The sequence below is a fragment of the Mustela nivalis genome (genome assembly GCF_964662115.1).
Source record: "Mustela nivalis genome assembly, chromosome: 8".
In the NCBI taxonomy this organism is placed as follows: Eukaryota; Metazoa; Chordata; class Mammalia; order Carnivora; family Mustelidae; genus Mustela; species Mustela nivalis.
This window is the reverse complement of record NC_139027.1, coordinates 51,697,012-51,716,495: the sequence shown is the minus strand read 5'-3', so window position 1 is coordinate 51,716,495 and position 19,484 is coordinate 51,697,012. Positions and strand designations below refer to the sequence as shown.

The window sequence follows — 19,484 nt, the reverse complement described above, 5'->3', positions numbered from 1 at the left end:
ATCTTGACCTGAGTTGAAGGCAGATGCTTGATTGACTGAGCCAACTAGGTGTCCCCCCATCTCCCTTTAAAGAAGCAGGATGGAAGGACCCCAAACTTTACACCAGGAGTTTGGTGAGGAGTCATATTGCCTTAAAAAAGCCTGTTCACAGAAGCTCATGTTCGTAGTAGCGATTTCTTTGGAATAGTTGGAACCTCTTGGTGGCCTGGTGACTCTGTGAGGTGCAGCATGAAGGGGTCTCTAACTCCCCCACAGAGCCTCATCTGCCCTCGCTTTCCCGTGATGTGGGTCATCTGTCATGGTGCCTACAGCTGGTGGGGGGCCCAGGAAGCAGTTTGGGAACCTCTCTGAAAGCCTCTCCTTCTCCTTCTTCCTCTTTTTTCTTTTTTTAAAGTTTTATTTCCTTATTTATTTCAAAGAAAGAGAGAGAGCACACATGCTAGTAGGGGGAGCGGCAGAGGGGGAGGGAGAGAGGGACTCTTAAGCAGACAGTTGGGGGGCTCGATCCCACTGCCCCGAGATCATGACCTGAGCTGAACGCCACTGAGCCACGAGGCGCCTCCTCCTCCTTCCTCACACAGGGCTTGACACCCTAGCCTGGTGGAATGAGTGTGGACTTCAGGAGGTGGGGTGCTGGGGCCTGGTCTCAGCGAAGCTCCCTGAGCCTTTGTTTATTCCTCCTTGGGGGGCGTCCCATCAGTTGCACAGGCACCTCTCAGGGAGCTGCTGTGGGAAAGGCTGCTCCCTAAAGAGCAGTTCCTTTGGGCACATCCTCTTTCCAGATCTTTCTGTGCTGCTCTCCTACCTGCTTCTGCTCCCACTGACTCAGCCTTTTCCCAGCAAAGCCCGCTCTCAGCCAGTGATGGTTTGAAAAGGGACTAATTCATCCTGAAGTGCTGGTGGCAGCTTATGGCTTAATGTTTTGCCCTTCATAGGAGTCTGGGGGACCATACTGTTGATGCCAGACTCTGTTTAGACCAACAGGGGAATGTGAGTGGTAACAGGCAGACACCTGACAGACTTTGAGGACATATCTGGGGAATGGTGGTCTTCCTGACTTCTGTGATGGTCCCTTGTAGGCCTGCCTCTGAGCCAGGAGTAGACCTTGGTGCCCTCAGGGTAGGGGTGGGGGTGTCCTGGTGCCTCCTGGGACAACAGGCTTAGCGTATTGGGGAATGTGGGGGTTTCTCAGGAGCTGAGCCAGAGTCTTCGTCCTTAACAAGGGGAGCCCCGAGCAAGAGGGCACAGGCCCCGGGCTGAGGGGCCTGGGGGAGCAGCCTGGCTGCGTGGTGTCCCTCGGCTGCACAGGGGCTGTGTTGGTGTAGTCCAGGGATTCCAACCCGGCAGGAGCAGGTGGCCTCAGTTCCCCAGCTGTCCACAGAGCCAAGCAGGGCAGCCGTGGTGGCACGGGAATGAGGGTTAAAGGTTGCTCTCAGGGACCCCGCTCTCAGTATCGAGCCTCATCCTGACACGGTGACCTGGATTTCTCTGAACCTGTTTCCCCATCAGGATAACGGCCATGACAGTTCCTCCACTGCACAGTCACGATGCTTGCGTGAGATAATGTGTGGGTGTCAGATGCCTACTCGGTGCTTGGCACACTGAAGGTGTTTAGTTAGGGACTGTTGGATCCATAGAGCTACACGTACACAAACCATACCAACCGTGAGTGTAACACCACATGCCCCTGTGGACACAGGACCATACCATCGTGTGCACCAACGGGCCGCACACATTTATTTTAAAATATTTAAATTAAATTATTTTTAAAAAACTAAAGTAAAACCCTACAAGAATATACAAATTAGAAGTGTTTTTTTAATAAGCAAAAGTAACCTCCTTTCTTAAAAAGTTCGTAAAGGAGGAAGTGCAAGTTTTCCCACCCTTTCCCCCTCTGCTGCTTCCCTTCCCTCCAGTGTGGGACAGTTTGATCCCAGTTGTTGACAATTTGGCACATCTCTCCGTCGGCTTTTCCTCAGCCTGTGCAAGCATCTGCTTACAAAATGTGTATGCGTGTCCTTAAACAAAAATGGAATCATGCTGTACATATTGGTCTATACTATACTATTAGGGACCCTTTCCGAGGTTAGTGTGGATTGATCAGTCCCCTTAAATTAATTAAAGGTTTAATTTCTTTATCCGAGAGAGAGAGAGAACACGAGCAGGAGGAGAGGCTGCAGGAGAAGCAGAGTTCCTTACTGACAAGTGGCTCCATCCCAGGACCCCGGGATCATGACCTGAGCAGATACTTAACTGACTGAGCCACTCAGTCTGGATCAACCCCATTTTAAATGGTTGTGTGGTATTGCACAGGGTGGGTGTCCCATAATTTATCCCAACTTGCCCTTACTGACTGGGATTTGGTTTCTTTCCAATTTTTTTTCTGCTCCTTCAGTGAATATCTTTATCCAAATGTTTTCATGTGTGTATACTATTTTTTTTTCTTTAAAATAGGTCCCTGGAAGTGTGATTATTAGATCAAAGGATATGAGCATATAACATTTTCATAGATTCCACCAAATTACTTTTCAGAATTGTGTCCTAATTTATGTCCGCTCACAGTATAAAAAGGTGCCTGTCAACTTTTTATTTTTGCTTAATGCCACCGTGGGGTGAGAAGAGTATCTTATAAACCATGTTTTCTTTCTTTCTATTTTTTTTTTAAGATTTTATTTATTTTATTTTTAAAAAGATTTTATTTATTTATTTGACAGACAGATTACAAGTAGGCAGAGAGGCAGGCAGAGAGAGAGGAAGAAGCAGGCTTCCCGCTGAGCAGAGAGCCTGATACAGGGCTCGATCCCAGGACCCTGGAATCATGACCTGAGCTGAAGGCAGAGGCTTAACCCACTGAGCCACCCAGGTGACCCTTAAGGATTTTATTTTATTTTTTTTTAAGATTTTAGTTTTATTTACTTGAGAAAGAGAGTGAGCGACAGAGAGCATGAGTGGAGGGAGGGGTAGAGGGAGAAGCAGGCTCTCTGCTGAGCAGGGAGCCCCATGCAGGACTTGATCCCAGGACCCCAGGGTCATGACGTGAGCCAAAGGCAGATGCTTAACTGACTGAGCCATCCAAGTGCCCCTATTTTTTTTTTTTTATTTTTAAAGATTTTATTTATTTGAGAGACAGTGCAAGAGAGGGAAGGAGATCACAGAGGGAGAGGGAGAAACAGACTCCCCACTGAGCAGAGACCCTGATGTGGGACTCGATCCCAGGACCTAGAGATCATAACCTGAGCCGAAGGCAGATGCTTAACTGACTGAGTCACCCAGGCGCCTCTTTAAGGTTTTATTTTTAAAATCTCTACACCCAACATAGGACTCACACTTACAACCCAGAGATCAAGAGTGTGTGCTCTACTGACTGGGCAAGCCCCAGGGGAATTAGATTTAGTTACACTTGGGCATCCCCTGGGGAATTAGATACTGGCCAAGGAGCCCCTAACCTGTGTTTTCCTGACTGCTTGTGAAGTTGGGAATCTTTTTTTAATGTGTTTTATTGCCCATTTGTATTTCTTTTTTTGTCAATTGCCTATCCTTTATTTTGAGTTGCTTGTTTTTTTCTTGCTAATTCATGGCAGTTTGTATGTTTGGGATCCTATCAGGAATATTAACTCTTGGTCTGTTTTCTGTGTGGAGGATAATTTCTCCCTGCTGACGAATGTTATTCCCACACCCACACAGGACTAGACACCCAGCTGTGTGTGTGTGTGTGTGTGTGTGTGTGTGCGCGCGCACACACTTAGACATTTAAAAAGAAAGAGTGGTGGTTTGCTGTTGCTAAAGTTGAGGGAATTAGGCCTAAGTTCAGCCTCTGGGTTTCAATAGGCCAGCTTTCAGGCCCCCCTTTCTGGAATATTTGGGAGGCAGAAATATTTACAGTTCACCCTGTCATTGTTCTCAGCTTGCTCGGAAGTGTTGACCATACCGTGATTTTTCCAAGGATTTTTATATTTTGTCCTGAATTCTCTCCAGGATACCCCTGGGTTTCAGAATAGTTTTTCTTTTGTCTTTCTCTGGATTGAAATGGAAAACTATTTATTTACCCTTGGGCAGCCCCTGGGGAATTAGATACTGGTGGGAAGGTTGCCAGAGGCCAGGCGGGCTCAGGGGGTGGGAATGTCCGGCTGTCCCTCGTTTCCTGCCCCTCACTGCCGGGCACACACAGCTGAGGGCTTGGGGGGGGGCACAACTCACGGCCATCTTCCCGCCAGGGATGTTAAGTCTTCCGAGTGTGCTTATGTCTGCGTGCGTGCATGTGTGCGTGCGTGTGTGTGTCCTGCCAGCCAGGGGCTCCATGAATTTCCCGTCATGCCTGATTCATTGACTCCAGTGAGGGGAAGGTACCGCTGAGTCAGTGATGAGTGGGCTTGCACTGTAATACAGGTATTTTTAGTGGACATGTCCTTGTCTTAGTGTAGAAGACAAAGAATGAGAAACTGACACATGGAAATGCTTCTGGAGCATTTTTAAGAATTTTGAACTTACAGAAGAGTTGTAAAAAGAGCACAGCGAACATTCCTTACACTCTTGACTCAGAATCACTGCTTAACACTCTACCCCGTTTGCTTTCCATTAGTCTCTCTCCTCTCCCTCCTTCCCATTTTCTTCCTTCCTTTCCCCCTCTCTCCTACATGAGGGTAAGTGATAGTCATCATGGCTCTTTATCCCTGAGTACTCCAGTGTATATTTCCTAAGAATAGGGATATTCCTTTACAACATCACAGTGTCATTACCAACTTCAGTGAACTTAACATGGTTGCCAGACTTCCTCCTAATTCACTGCTTGTGTTTTGTCCCATCAAATAATATCTTTTTAAAAAAGACCAAATAATATCTTTTTAAAAAAGATTTTATTTACTTACTTATTTATTTATTTATAGAGCAAGTGAGGGGAGGTGGGGGGTGGGGGAAGGGCAGAGGGAGAGAGAGATTCTCAAGCAGACCTCCCCCCCCCATGCTGAGTGTGGAGCCTGATGCAGGGCTCCATCGCCCAGCCCTGAAATCATGACCTGAGCTAAAATCAAGAGTTGGATGCTGGAACCACCCAGGTGCCCCCAAATAATGTGTTTTATAGCATGTCCCCCTCCCCCTCTTTCTCAGTATGGGATCCAATCTAGACTCCCATATTCAAGTTAGTCATTACATCTCCATAGCCTCCTTTAATCTGGAATGTTCCCACAGCCTTTGTCTTTTACAACAACTTACATTTTTGGGTAATAAAATACACCAGTTTTTAATAGATTTGCTTCATGTTTTCCTCATGATTAGATTCAGTAACTAATTCGTGGCCAGACTATTTTGCAGGGGTGTTGTGTCTGTCTCAGGCCTTGGAGGGACAAGACGTCCCTCATTGGTGATGTTCATTTTGATCACCTGTCAAGGTGGTATCTGATTTTTCCATTGTATATTTACTGTTCTTTCCCACCCACATCTGAGTCTCTTAACGGACATGTTAAGACCCTGCAAATACCCTGTTTGTCATCAAAATGTGCCCCTAGATTTAGTATCCACAGATGACTCATCCTGATTGAGTCTTTACCATGATGGTTGTGAACTGGCTTTCCCTTCCCAGCACTTCCTCCACATTGACTGGCTGTGGAAGATTCCATTGGTCATGGGGACAAATGTCTAACCCCACTACCCTCACATATTGATCCTACTCTGTGCTGGGCTTGGTGCACCAGCCATACAAGCTTTCATGGGAGCCTTCCCCCTGGGCAGAGAGGTCAGCCAGAGTGGAAAGACCTGTGAGTCCCCAGGCTAAGAGTCTTGTTCCTTCCATCCTTGAAGGACAGTCCTGGGGTCAGGTAGAAACCCATTTCCGGCCTGGATTACTCTGTCAGAAAGTCCTTCCTTCTATTCAGCTCTTTTTTCTCCCTAAGATTTTGAGTGTCTCCCTTCTATTCCACCATCAGGAAAGAACAAACATAGATCTAACTTCTTCCAAACGACTTCATGGCTTCAAGCCATGATCTAATGTTGTCCTCACAGTGATTCGGTACAACAGGTACGTGCCCAGAAAGACAGGGTGGCGGTGAATGGGGTAGGGAGGAAAGGGAGCTGCTATTTCCCAAGCCCCATCCATGCTCCAGGCACATGTAACAGTGCGTGAACTCCCATTTTACAAGAACCCTTGGAAGTGTGCACTTTCCCCAGAAGCTTCCATGGTGAAGAGGTGGTTGTCCACTTTGTTCAACCAGTGTCTCCAGTACTTACCACAGTAGCAGACCCGTGGTGGGCGCTCACTGCGTATTTATCAAATGAATGAATGACTGACAGATGAGGCTCAGAGAAGTGAGGTATCTTGTGCCCAGCCACACAGCGGTCACATGGAAGAGCTGGGCTTCCAGCCCTGGTAGGATGACTTGAGAGCTCTTATTCTTAATCATGCAACGATAAATATGTATTTTTGGAAGAGGAGAGGAAGGATGTTTCCAGAGCATTGTTAGAGGTGCCATCTGGAAATGTTAGGAGTGACCCGACACATGCAAATGATGGTTTGGGTGACACCCTAGAGCCTGCCACCTGAGGCATCCCCTGAACCAGATATAGACGGAGCTATGTTTTCTGCTAGCCTTCCTGGGCCACTTTTCTTTTGGGGGCTTTGGGAGAGGGACCTCATCTTACATCCAAGTCTTCGTCAGTGTCAGTGTGAGCTACACTCACTTCTCCCATCTTCCTGCTCCCCGTGTGGCTCCTAGTGCCTGGGGCTCTTGTCTGCCCTGGGCTGCTGCACCCTGTCCTTCTACAGCTCACAGTGCTGTGGTGTAGTGGAGGTCTGGGGTGACTCCAGAGGGTCTGCCATCCTCTGTGGCTGGGAGATTACTTTCCCTGCCATCAGGGTCTTGCTCTCTCTCTCTCAAACAGATAAAATCTTAAAAAAAAAAGAGGGGGCCTATTAAAAAATACAGAAAATAAAAAAGCATAATTAATACAGCTTGGAATTACACATTTTTTTAAAAGATTTCTTTCTTTCTTTTTTTTAAGATTTTATTTATTTATTTGACAGAGATCACAAGTAGGCAGAGAGGCAGGCAGAGAGAGAGAGGAGGAAGCAGGCTCCCTGCTGAGCAGAGAGCCCGATGTGGGGCTCAATCCCAGGACCCTGGGATCATGACCCGAGGCGAGGGCAGAGGCTTTAACCCACTGAGCCACCCAGGTGCCCCTAAAGATTTATTTCTTGAGAGACAGAGAGAGTGTGCCTGCATAAGCTGGGGGAGGGGCAGCAAGCCGACTCCTTGCTGAGCGTGGGACCTGACAGCGGGGTTGGGATCACCACCCCATGAGATCAGGACCTGAGCAGGGTCTGAGGCTTAACTGACTGAGCTGCCCAGGCACCACTGGAATTAGGTAGTTTGTTTTTGTTTTTTTTAAGTTGAATCTGATGAAATGTGGTGGCTGGGCTCTCTTTTGTAAGGCTGGAGCAAGCCGAGGACGTTTTGGTTTCTTACATGATGGTGTGTTCCAGTTCACATTTACGGGTCTCTGAGGTGCACCAGCAGGTCCAGCAAAGGAAAGCCTTTAGGATCTGCTTCTGTCTGCCTTGTTCTTTCTGCAAAATCAAGTCGAATGCCTTTCTGAGACCCAAGTTCCTTGTCTGTAAGATGGACTGAGCAACTAACAGTACCTACTTCATAGGCCTATTGTATTTTTGAATGAGAGGAGTGTAGGGAGAGTGCTTGGCATTAGCTCCCGTGCACTGGATAGGAGGGGAGCTATTGTTAGAAGTAAGTTTCGTGAGGGTGGAGACCGGGTTTTGTTGGACGTGTTGAATATGTATTTGCAGCATGAATGAATGATAATATTTTTAGGATTTTATGTTCCATTTATAAATTTAAATTTTGAGTTGGTAAAAAAACAGGGGAGGTTATAAAAACAAACTGTTGAGAGAAAATGCAGTGAAAATTCTCCCTGTTGCCTCTGTCCTCCGTCTGCCTACTTCTTACCCATTCCCCGTAGATAACAATGGTCCTTCGTTTCTTTCTTGCTTTCTTTTTTTTAAAGATTTTATATATTTTTCAGAGAGGGAGAAGGGAGGGAGAGAGCACGAGTAGGGGGAGCGGCAGGCAGAGGGAGAAGCAGACTCCCCGCGGAGCAAGGAGCCCCATGCGGGGCTTGATTCCAGGATCCCGGGATCATGCCCTGAGCTGAAGGCAGATGCTTAACCGACTGAGCCACCCAGGCGCCCCTATATGTGCTCTTTTGTACTCTTTTCTCATTTCACAATGTACCTTGAAGATCTTCCGAATAGGATCTTCCGAATAGAAGTCGGTGGTGTACTTGCCATGATTGTACAGTCGTGCAGTAAATCAGTCATTAGGCTGTACTATATTTACCCCCCTTCTGAGATGGACATCTGGACTGCCTCCTGTGTTTTGTTCTTATGAACGATATTGTAAGAAGGCCCAGTGTTTTGAGATAAAATTGTTTCAATATCTTTGTGGTTCATTAAAATAAACTTACTTGGCCACTTTAATTTATAACCTCCCACTTACGACTCAGAATCGGAGGCCGTAACCCCACTTGCTCCCCGAAAGTTTCTCCCATCTCAGACAGTTGCCCTACTGGGTGACGAGTCTGGGAGCCAGATCTTTAACTACGGAGGAAAAATGTGTGCCTTGTCAATGTGTGAACTGCCTGGACCACTCCTCCCTCCCCGACGCCTATCCCTGAGCTCCTTCTCAGTCTGTGGGATGGCAGCTGGGACTTCAGCCTTCACATTCCTCCTGCGGCTCCAGAACACAGCACGACTGAGAGGGATGGTGGGTCTGGGGAGGCTGGGAAAGCGGTGACATTTTCTTATGGCAGGCTGCAGGGGGTGCGGCCAAGGCCCACGGGGTTTCCTTCCTGCCTACCAGGCTCTGCACACACTCAGAGGAGGCTCTGCACACACTCAGGGCTGGCGCTGATGCAGCCCATGCAGGACCCCCTGCCCTTCCTTTGAACCGTCCTGAATTCTGTCTGCCAAGCCGCCACGGTTGGTGCCACTGCCACTGCCCGAGCACGGGGCATTGCTGGTTGGTGTAGGCCTATGGGCCCCAGGGTCTGTGCCTTGATCTTGATTTCTGGATGTGGTGGGTTTCCCTGAGGGTGTGGACCCTCATCATCCCCTGAGGCTGCCTGCATAAAGCCTCCTCTCCTCCATCCACCAGTGAAAGAATGAATGAAGAGTGGCCACAGGGTTTCCTGTGATCAAGCCTCAGACCCATTCATCTTCCCCAGGAAGTCTGGCCAACTACTTGGGCCTCCCAGAGCATCCTGTGGGCCCACTCTGGGGCTGCCTGCTCCGTAGGCTTGGGGACAGCCAGTCTACTCGGGTGTCTCTGGCCTCTCCTCATAGGGGAGTGGGGGCTTATAAAGGCCACCCAGCTCCTCCAGAGGACTGGTCCCAAGGCCTGTGGGCAGGGGAGGACTGTGGGAGGTGGGGTCATTTCAAGGTCCAGCAAGGCATTAAGGGAGGAAATAACAAGCAGTCCCTCCTGGCCCAGGTCTCCCTGCCTCCGGAGGTTCCTGGGCTGACAGGGGTGGGTCTGGCCCTCCCACTGCATTTCCTCCCATTGTTCCTGCCCCACTTCCGGGAATTCTCCAGGCCTGGAGGGCTGGTGGGCAGAGGCCAGAAGGGGAGGCAGCCCAGGGCCGGTCTGCTCTGGCCGCAACCCACAGGGCTCCGGAGCTGGAGCCCCCGCAGCAAGTCTACACTGCTGGGCCTGCCCTCCTTTCAGCACCCACAGCCCACTCTGCCTCCAAGCTGATCCAGCAAGGAATCAGGGCCTCAAGTTCTAGGGCAGGCTCTGTCAATCACCTGCTGGAGACAGTCCCTCCCCTCTGCCACCCTGGCTATACTGTGAAGGACTGGGGGACTCCGATTGCGAATGTCGCGTGGATTCATGGGTCTTTTATATCCATGGCCCTGTCATTTTGACCTTGCCTGGGTCTTGATGTAACCCCAACTAACTAACATGAGTTTGCCCCTCCCTGAGCCACAGATAGAAACTACCCCAGCTGGAGTCATTGCATAAAGGAAACATTTATATTTGCAGCAAGTAAGATCCCTGGGAATAACTTCCAAAGCCATGACTCCCCTAGCAAGGGGTGAATGGGTTCCTTTTATTTAAAACATTTAGGTAGGGGAGGGTTGTCGTCTATGTGGAGACAGACCTGAGGTCGATCACGTGCCTTGGGGAAACATGGCTATCCCACATTGTATGTTATGTAAATGAGGCTTGCGCTCCAACTTGGACAGAGATTTTAGTATTATCATGAGGGTAAAGGTAACCATGAGTCACTCCATAGGTCCCTCCAGGGTCCGACTGTGTAGGTATTGATGCGGAGTGAAGCTCGAACTGGTCTACATGGTTTGGGCCACCCGAGCACTTCGCACGGGCAGTCCTTAGGGTTTGAAGGGAAGTTTCGGTTTCTGTCACGAGATGCTATGCCAAGGGGGGTCTTGTTTCCTGAGTGAAGAGACAAGCTGGAAAGAAGAGCTAGTAGAAAAATATGGGACAGAAGTCGGTGGGTACAAACAAGTGAGCAATAAAGGTCAGGTCTTGGGAGCTCCCTGGTGACACTGAGGACACTTCAGTCAACACACTGGTGGCAGGTGCCTTCCCCCACGGAGACCCTCCAGGAGCCCCTGCTTTTGTAAGCTGTGCTACGAGCCTGCTCCATGCTGCAAAGGAGTATAGCACACACCTGTCCGAATTCTAGAAAACGTGGAATTTTCTAGCATCACGACGAATGAATGTGAGTGAATGTCTCTCGCGTTAGCCCTTTCTTGAAAGAAATATTAGAGAAGTGTTACAAAATGCAGAACAAGCCAGGTTACTGCCTTGCTAGCAAGGAATCCTCTCAGGTGACCAAGAGTCCACTGATTCCAGGAAGAATGGAGCTCAACTAATATTAGTGAGTGGTTATTAATAATTAATTAATAAGTAACAGGAAGCTATTCATTAATTATTTTTATTGTGGTAAAATATAGATAACAGAACTTACAATTTTAAGTATTCTAAGTGCACAGCTCGGTGGCATCAAGCATATTCACACTGCTGGCCAACCATCACCACCGTCCATCCCCAGAACTTTTTCATCTTTCCAAACTGAAGCTCTGTATCCACTAAATAATAACTCCCCTTTTCCCCTATCCCCAACCCCCAGTAACCTCTGTTTTACTTTCTTTCTTCATGGGCTGACTTATTCTAGGAACCTCATTTACGAGCGATCATATGGTATTTGTCTTTTTTTTTTTCCCAAAGATTTTATTTATTTGACAGACAGAGATCACAAGTCAGCAGAGAGGCAGGCAGAGAGAGAGAGAGGAGGAAGTTGGCTCCCTGCCAAGCAGAGAGCCCAGTGCGGGACTCGATCCTAGGACTCTGGGATCATGACCTGAACTGAAGACAGAGGCTTTAACCCACTGAGCCACCCAGGCGCCGCCAGTATTTGTCTTTTTGAGTCTGTCTGATTTCACTCAACATCATGGTTCCAGGGTTCATTCGTGTGGTGGCAGGTGTCAGAACTTCTTTCTTTTTAAAGGCTAAGTGATATTTCATGGTATGCATGTTTATATTTAATTTATTTTAATTGATTAATTTTATTTTAATATTTTATTGCCTTTCATTTATCCATTCCTTTGTTTATTTATCCATTTATCTGTTGGTAGATTCCTGGGTTACTTTCATTTTTTGGTGATTTGAATAATGCTGTATGAACGTGGGTGTACAAATATCTCTTCGAGTCCCTGGGTTCAGTTCTTTCGAGTGTATACCTAGAAGTGAAATTGCTAGATTATATGGTCCATTTTTGCATACTTTTTTTCCCGTGCCCGTCAACCGAGTGCAAGGGTACCCATTTCTCCACATCCTCACCAACTTTTGTTGTTTTCTATTTTTTTGGATAGCAGCCATCCTAATGAAGGCGAGGTGACATCTCATTGTGAGCAGCCAGGGTGAAAAATCAGCTGTTTAGGGGCACATGGGTAGCTTTGACTCATGGTTTCTGCTCAGGTCATGAGATCATGCTCTACATCGGGCTCCATGCTCGATGTGGAACCTGTTTAAGATGACCTCTTCCTCTCCCTCTGTCCCTTAACCCTCACAACTCTCTCTCTCTCTTTCAAATAAATAAATCTTTTTTTTGAAAAATCAGCTCTTTTGGTCTAGACTGAATTTATATTTCAATAAAACTTCATAAAACCTATGTTCAAAGCAGTCGTTATAAACACTAGAAAAAGGATATAAATAAATAACAGGCATGCTATTTATTTGTCAGGGAAAAAAAAAACAAAAAACATCAAGAAGCAGAAGAGGATGGCTCTTCTGGCTGTCGATCATTCACACCCTGACAGTTGTATGCAGGAAGCACGCAGAAGTGTGATGCAGACATCAGGCGACAACTCTGATTGACACGGGCCACTGCCTGCCCATGATTTCCCCCCGCCCACTGCAGAGCTGCCGAACGCAGTTTGCCCGTTTCTTAGCAGAGGGGGCACAGACTTTTTCCTTGGCACCCTTTGGAGCGCCCCTTAGCTGCTCGTCCCTCGGGGACCTACTCTTCCCTAGGAGCCCATGCATTTCTGGGGTTTCCCACCCCTCAGTCGGAGATGCTGCCTTACGTGTGTATGCTGTGACAGTCCCGGCCTCACTGGGGAGTGGGCATGGCTGCTCAGCCCCAGTTTGCTTTTCTCCCTGTCCCTGAAGACAGGAAAGACTGGTTTTCATCGACGACCATTGCTGGTGGAGCCCTGGGCAGCCGGGACAGACGGCCTGTGTGGATGTGGGTCAGAGTCACTGCAGCTTCCAGCTGCAAGTGTGGGTGGTGATGTGTGAGCAGGTGTGGTGGCGGGGTCGCCCTGCTTCCAGGAGACACTGACCTGTGGATGGCTGAGGTCTGATGGGCAAGGCAGCCCTTCTGTGGGAGTATCCAGGCGGACAGGGGTGGTGGGGCTGGGCCTCTGGGGAGAGGCAGAAAGCTGGCCTTGGGCGAAGGGAAGGTGTCTCTCATCCTTGTGCAGGGAGGGGGGCCTGGCCCTCCAGGGATGACAAGTGGGATGCCCAGGGGCAGGGTGCTAGGGAGCCGTGAGGGGTCCTAGGGGTCTGTGGTGTTTGAGGCGGATCAGCTTTGTCTGCAGGGTGTTTGTTTATGCGGTGAGATGGTGGTGAGGGGGTGGTATATTGGAGGAAGAGCCGGGCACATTAGGCTAGTTCTCAACATTCTACTTTTCTCTCTGCTTAGGTTCTTGGGGGAGGCCCAAGTGCCACTCCGGGAGGTCCTCGCCACACCCAGCCTGTCTGCCAGCTTCAATGCCCCCCTGCTGGACACCAAGAAGCAGCCCACGGGGGTAAGTGCCCACCAGGCCTTTGGATCAGGCCCGTGTCTGGTCTGAGGTCTTGCCTCTCTGACGCTAGTGGTATGCCAGAGTCCAGCTGCCAGCAACCAGGCCTGCCCCTCCACCTCCCCGACCAGAGCTCAGGGTGCCGGGAAGGGGAAGTGGCATGGAAGGGACAGGAAGGGGACAGGAGGGAGCCCTGGCCCCTTCTGTGGGGCTCAAGTCAGCCTTGCCTCATACCAGCTTGGCTTGCCCCTGGATCCCCTCCTGCCCTGAAGGGAGGAACCGTCACCTCCTGGGATTGGTTCTTTACTCGAAAACTGATGACTTCCCAAACTTCCTGGGCAGCTTTGGTGATGGCTCCCCCAATCTCCTTGGTAGCCCTCCCTCACCTCCCAGCCCCCATCTCCAGATCTGGAATATCTGAGTCATCTGGGTCTCAGATCCCAAGGGAAGGGAGGCAGACATCCCCCTTCCCTGCCCACCAGAACCCGTCAGACCCTCTTCCTTTCCGCCATCGTCCTTCCTGCCCCTCCCCCAGCCTTTCCAGTGCTCTTCCAGTCCTCACAGACAATTCCCAGCCCACGTCTCTGGCTTCCCGTTATTTTTAGGGAGCTAAATATACCCTGCAGGGTTCTTTCTTCCTGGTCAGTAGAATTCCTGACCTTCCCTCTGGGTCAGCTCCACCCCCAGGAGGCCCCGGGGGACTATCCATTTGGAAATACTTCCTCCTGGTGGGGTCCTGGGGATTCTGGGCTAGTTCTCTTTGAGTGTGTGTGTGTGTGTGTGTGTGTGAGGGTAGGGAACATTGGCTGGCTTGGTGAGTCAGGAAGTGGCAAATCTGGCAGAACTCTAAAAGGAACCACTACTGGGCACTGAGAGCTAGAGAAAGAGAGTGACTGACTGAAGTCACACAGTGACTCCATGTCCAAAAGGGGACAAGTAGTGGCACAAGGGTGGCACATCTCTTAAACTCTCAGGGGTGGGAGCGACTTGAATGGACTCCTGCTCCACTGCCTTTCGGATGCTGGAACTTCCTCTTGACACTTCTTAGGCCAGTGATGGCTGGCAGAACATTCTGTTTAGTGCGGTGTTCACTTATAGGTCTGTAACCTCTTCAGGGGCTTCCCAGGTGAAATCAGGAACCCGTCCCCTTACATGGAAAACAGGGAGAGACCCAAGAAGGAGGCATGCTGCTCTAGTCTGGCAGGCGGCAGGGTTAGTAAGCCAGGGGACTTATCTGTGAGGCGTGTCTGGGGCGGCAGCGAGAGGAGTGGATCTCTGCACCCATCTACCAAATCTTAGAAGTTTCTATAGAGGTCTTAACTGGGTTCAGTCCTGTATGCCATCCGGATAGTCTCAACACTACGTCACTAGCTCAAGACTCTGCCTGGAGAGGCATCTGAGAGCAAGGAGGGCAAGCAGAACTTACATTGTGTGGCGAGTGGAGGGGGTGAGGAACCTGGGTTTCCCGCGGGTCTGCTGGTGCGCGCGTCCTCTCAGTGACCTCCTCCAGTATCACTGAGCTTGTCTCCATCTTGCACCCTCCTTGTCCTCCCCCTGCCCTCCTGAGCTCTCCAGTCTACTCATGCAGTTTAAGGGTTCTAGAACCAATTTCCAGCCCCCCCACCCCTCCAGGCAATTCTCTGACTCCAGATGGGTATCCAGTAATTCAAGTCAATTCTGACACTCTCTGTCCAGGGACAGCTCTGGGTTAAGGGCTCAGTCCTACAAGGCCTCCCCTTTCCAATCCTTTGCCAGTCCCAAATCCTCCCCTTCCGAATCCTTTGCCACCCTGAGCTTTCCTGACCAACCAGCTCTAGATAGGTCGTTCCTATGACCCCCTCCTTGGGTTTGATTAACTTGCTAGAGCGGCTTGCAGAACTCAGAAAAACATTGTAGTTACCAGATCGCCAGTTATGATCCAACCTGGAAGCGCTCCAATCCTTGTCCTTTGGGGTTTTATGGAGGCTTCATTGACAATGGATCCCCCTCCCTGGAGGTGGTGGGGGCTGAAAGTTCAGCTTTCTAACCACAGGGTTGGCTCCACTAGCAACCAGATGCCATCCTTAGGGGATTGCCCAAGTCAACTCATTAGCACAAAAAAAAGACACCCTGTTGGCTGTTAGCATTTAGGAAAGTCCAAGGAATTCCTAAAAGGAGCTCTGTGCCTGAAACAAGGACAATGACTAAATATTCATATAGACACACACATCTGTAATTATAAATCATAGTACCACATCCCTAGAGTCAAGAAGGACTCCAGGTACTTCTGGATCCTGAAGAAGACCACAGCTTTCCATAAAGGTGTAGAACACCCATGGAGGAACTGTAGGTAGCTGGTGAGGGAGATACTTTGAGTCAGGGATCTGAGAAACACTAACATTTACCAGTTTGTTAAAAGGCATCACAAAGCATGTGCATCAACAGCCAGATGAAGAGATCCATAGGGCAAGGTCCTGAACAAAGGAACTTCTGTCCTTGTGGAGTTTGGGGCCCTGTTTGGTGGCACATGGAGACATTCTAGTTCCCTCAGCATGGAAGCTCTCTGCAAAAAGAGACCAAAAAATTGTAGTTTTTAAGGGAGGCTTCGTTATAGTCATGATTGACTAAGTCACTGTCCATTGCCTGATGCAACCTCCAGCCCCACTTTCTTCCCCAGAGGCTGGGGGCGATAGGACTGAAAGTTTCAACCCTCTAAGCATAGGGTTGGTCCTCTTGTCAACCAGGTCCTACACTTGCATGGGGTCCAAAAGTTACCTTCATTAATAATAAGACACCCATTTTACCTTTATGGCTCTGAAGACCCAGTATTTCTGAGAAATAGAGTTTGGTCACCTGAATGACCCAATATGTGTTTCTTAGAAATCATTAAATCACAGCCCCCAATGCCCCCAGTCAGAGTTTCTAGCTCCTGGCTGAGATGCTCAAACATCCCTCCACTCTTGCCCTCTGGGCATCCATGCCTGGTGTTTCTTATAAGTTCTCCTGTGCTTGGGCTCCCCTCTAAGATCAGACGCCTGTCCAGTCCCTGAGGCACAGCTTTTCGCACCTGATCTAGCCTGGCAGGCGGTGGGGGTCTGAGCCAGGTTGGTGACTCTCCCTGAATGCCTCACCCTTCTTCTTCTTTCTCTGTTTCCACACTCTGTTTGTGCTTCGTGCTCACCAGCTGGGAACCTGCTGCTTTCTTCTTTCTCGGCTGGGATGCTTGCCTCTGTGCGGAGATTGCCAGTCCTTCAACAGACTGTGTCTCCCAGGAGGGGGTATAAAAGCCAGAAAGGAGGGATGGGAGAGGAGGGCTAAGCCCTGCCTGGCTGAGCCCCTGGCTGCACAGAGCCTGGGGGAGGTGAGGCCAAGATACAGCTCCGGCCTGTGGAGAGTATCTGGGTCCATCTTCTAGTGCCTGTGATAACACTGAGTCACAGAGCAGCGCCTGCTCCCAAGACCCCCTGAGCTGGGGCTTCCCACCTGTGACCTGGGGCTGGCTGCCCTGTGTGAGAAGCACAGAGAATGGAGGTCATGCTCAGAAGGGTCAGAAGGGTCAGAAGGGTCAGAGCTCTGTCCGAAGCCCAGGATTCTCATGGGCTGTTCACTGAGGCCGACTTCTGGGCTGGACCCCATGGGCAGAGTGTGCCAGGAGTACCCAGCTGAGTTTAGCTCAGACCGTCAAAGCGACCTGCTGAAGGGGTGATGGGAGTGAGGACAGGGCCTGTGGGATCCTTGGAAAACCCTGGAAGGACTGAGAGGAGGAAGATGGCCGGAGGCGGCCATGCTGTGGGAGTCCTGCTGTAGGCTGGCCTGTGGACGTCATGGGCCTGGCACTCAGCATTCTCCCCCATGTCCCTTCAGAGCTGTGTGCCATGAGCAGATGCCAAATCTATCCTCAGACAGATTCTAGACTGAAGGGGATGACACTGTCCCTGTCCTGGGGGAGGCTCCAGGCCTGTGGGGGTGCTGGACACCCCTGGAGGAGAGAAGCCACATACTCCCAATGTATTTGAAGAGGAACTTGCTCGTGAGGGTGTGGACACCATGCAGACTGTTGCTATGACCTCAGTCCTAACAGCGAGAGACAGATCAGAAGAAGAGAGACCTACTGGGTCACAAGAAAACAGGAAGCCCAGTGGTGTGGGGTGGGGAGCCAGCAGGGCCCTGTGTGTTGGGAGCAGGGACTGGAGGAGGGCAGACCCAGAACTCTGGTGGATCCCTGAGTTTCTCTCATGGGGGTTGTCAGGTGCTGACAGCCACCCCTCCCTCTCAGCTCAGGGCCACATCTCACCTTCTTCCAGCTTCTTGGTGTTGTCTGGGGCCAGGCAATAAAATAGAATCAGATGCATATGAGGCTGTCCCGTCCACTCACTTGGTGTCTGTGGAGGGAGGGGGGAAGGGGCTGGTCTGGGGTTTGGTCATGCTAGGCTCAGTGTCAGAGAGCGGGAGCTGAGGACACAGACAGTAAGCAATGGGGCAGAGCATGGTGGGCGAACGACCCCAGAGCTTGGCTGCAAAACATGTTAGGAGGAACTGATGAGGTTGTCCCCTGTCTTTGTCTTTGGTTTCCTATGCCCTCCTATCCTGGTGGCCAGACTGGCCCCTCCGGAGTTTTGTGTTGTTGTTGACTGTGGACCCCAGGATGGCAGGCATGGGTGACAGGTTCCCTGCTCCAGGACGCCATGTCCTGGTGGACACACGACTGACAGATAATGGTCTTGGAACAGGATGACTGCACGGTGGGGCCAGGGCTGGAGACTTGAGGAGCAGAGTTATCAGGTGGAGTTTGGTGTAGGGCTCTCAGTGTGTGGGTAGATGATACTCAGGAAACCCTGGGAAGGACAGCCTGGGTGGTCTTCCGATTCCAGGGCTGTTGCTCCTTCCTGCTTCTCTGGTGGCAGGGCTGCTCCTGAGCCCCCAGGCTAAGGCGCTGGCCCCCAGAGTGTGGAGGGCAGCAGTCATTCTCCTGCAGGTCCACCTCTGCACTGAGCACAGAGATGGTGGGCACAGTTCTCGAGGGTGAGGAGGGGCTGGATAAGGTGTGTTCTCTAAGGGGATCTGGTCCTCAGGCACCAAAGGTTAGAAGGATGGGGTGGGTGGGGCCGAAAGGCAGCCCAGCTGTGACCCTTCACAGTTTGGGTCCTCTCTCCTCACCTTGGTGGGGTCCATTCAGACCACTCGATTTAATACCGCAGCTCCTCCTGCTCCCCTGCTCCCACTTGCTCTGGTTAACTTTTCTTTCCAACATACTTCATAAGTTACGTTATCTGTTTCATTTATTATTTGTGGTCTGTCTCCTCTGCCAAGATGTAAACTCCCTGGGGGCGGGAGCTTTTGCTTTGTTCATGGAAGTATCCCAGTATCTTCAAGCCTCAGCCCGTAGCAGGTGCTCCATATATGTGCAGGGAATGAAGAAGCAAATGAATGAATGAATGGGTCAGGCCGGGTATGTCAGGTGGGACGTGGTCCAACTTTCCAGGTACCTGCCCAGCTCAGGCTGAGCCAAGCAATCAGCCCACAGAGGGCCGACCTCATGGGCATTTGGTTCCTCACTTGGTTTAATTCTCTGCCATCTTGACATTCCTAATACAGTTTTGACAAGGGACCCTATTTTTTTTTTAAGATTTTATTTATTTATTTGACAGACAGAGATCACAAGTAGGCAGAAAGGCAGGCCGAGGGAGAGGAGGAAGCAGGCTCCCTGCTGAGCAGAGAGCCCGACATGGGGCTCGATCCCAGGACCCTGGGATCATGACCTGAGCCGAAGGCAGAGGCTTTAACCCACTGAGCCACCCAGGCGCCCCAAGGGACCCTATTTTCATTTGGCACTTGGCCTCGCACTACTTCTGGAGAGTGGGAATCATCATGAACGGGCTGGAACTTTATTTGAGTGGGATTTCTATGATTACAGCAGAAGCAGCTTTCTCAGTTTTTAACTTTTTATTTGAAAATAATTTAAGTTTTGAAAGTTATGAGAATAATACAAGGAGTATTGTGTTCTAAACCCTCTGAGACTAAGTTGCCAGCCTCCTGGCCCATCATCCTGAATTTAGTGTGTGTTTTCTCCGATTAAGGACTTTTTCCTAGGGAACCTACAGCCTTCAGAGACTGAAGGAATGAGTCTTGGTCCCGCACTGCCATCCAAACCACAGATTGCCATTTGAGTTCC

The 19,484-nt window shown here is 50.1% G+C and overlaps 1 protein-coding gene across 24 annotated transcripts in view; it reads left to right on the top strand.

Moving 5' to 3' along the window:
* The window catches only part of DYSF (dysferlin), a 203,813-nt gene that overhangs the window by 26,867 nt on the left and 157,462 nt on the right, over window positions 1-19,484 (top strand). For all 24 annotated transcript variants that reach the window (XR_014315085.1, XM_082744003.1, XM_082743990.1 and 21 more), the window contains one exon: window positions 13,234-13,339. Coding sequence is in view for 23 of the 24 variants with exons in the window: in XM_082744003.1 (XP_082600129.1) it covers window positions 13,234-13,339 (106 nt within the window). In the remaining variant the exon portion in view is untranslated. The remainder of the gene's footprint in view (window positions 1-13,233; window positions 13,340-19,484) is intronic.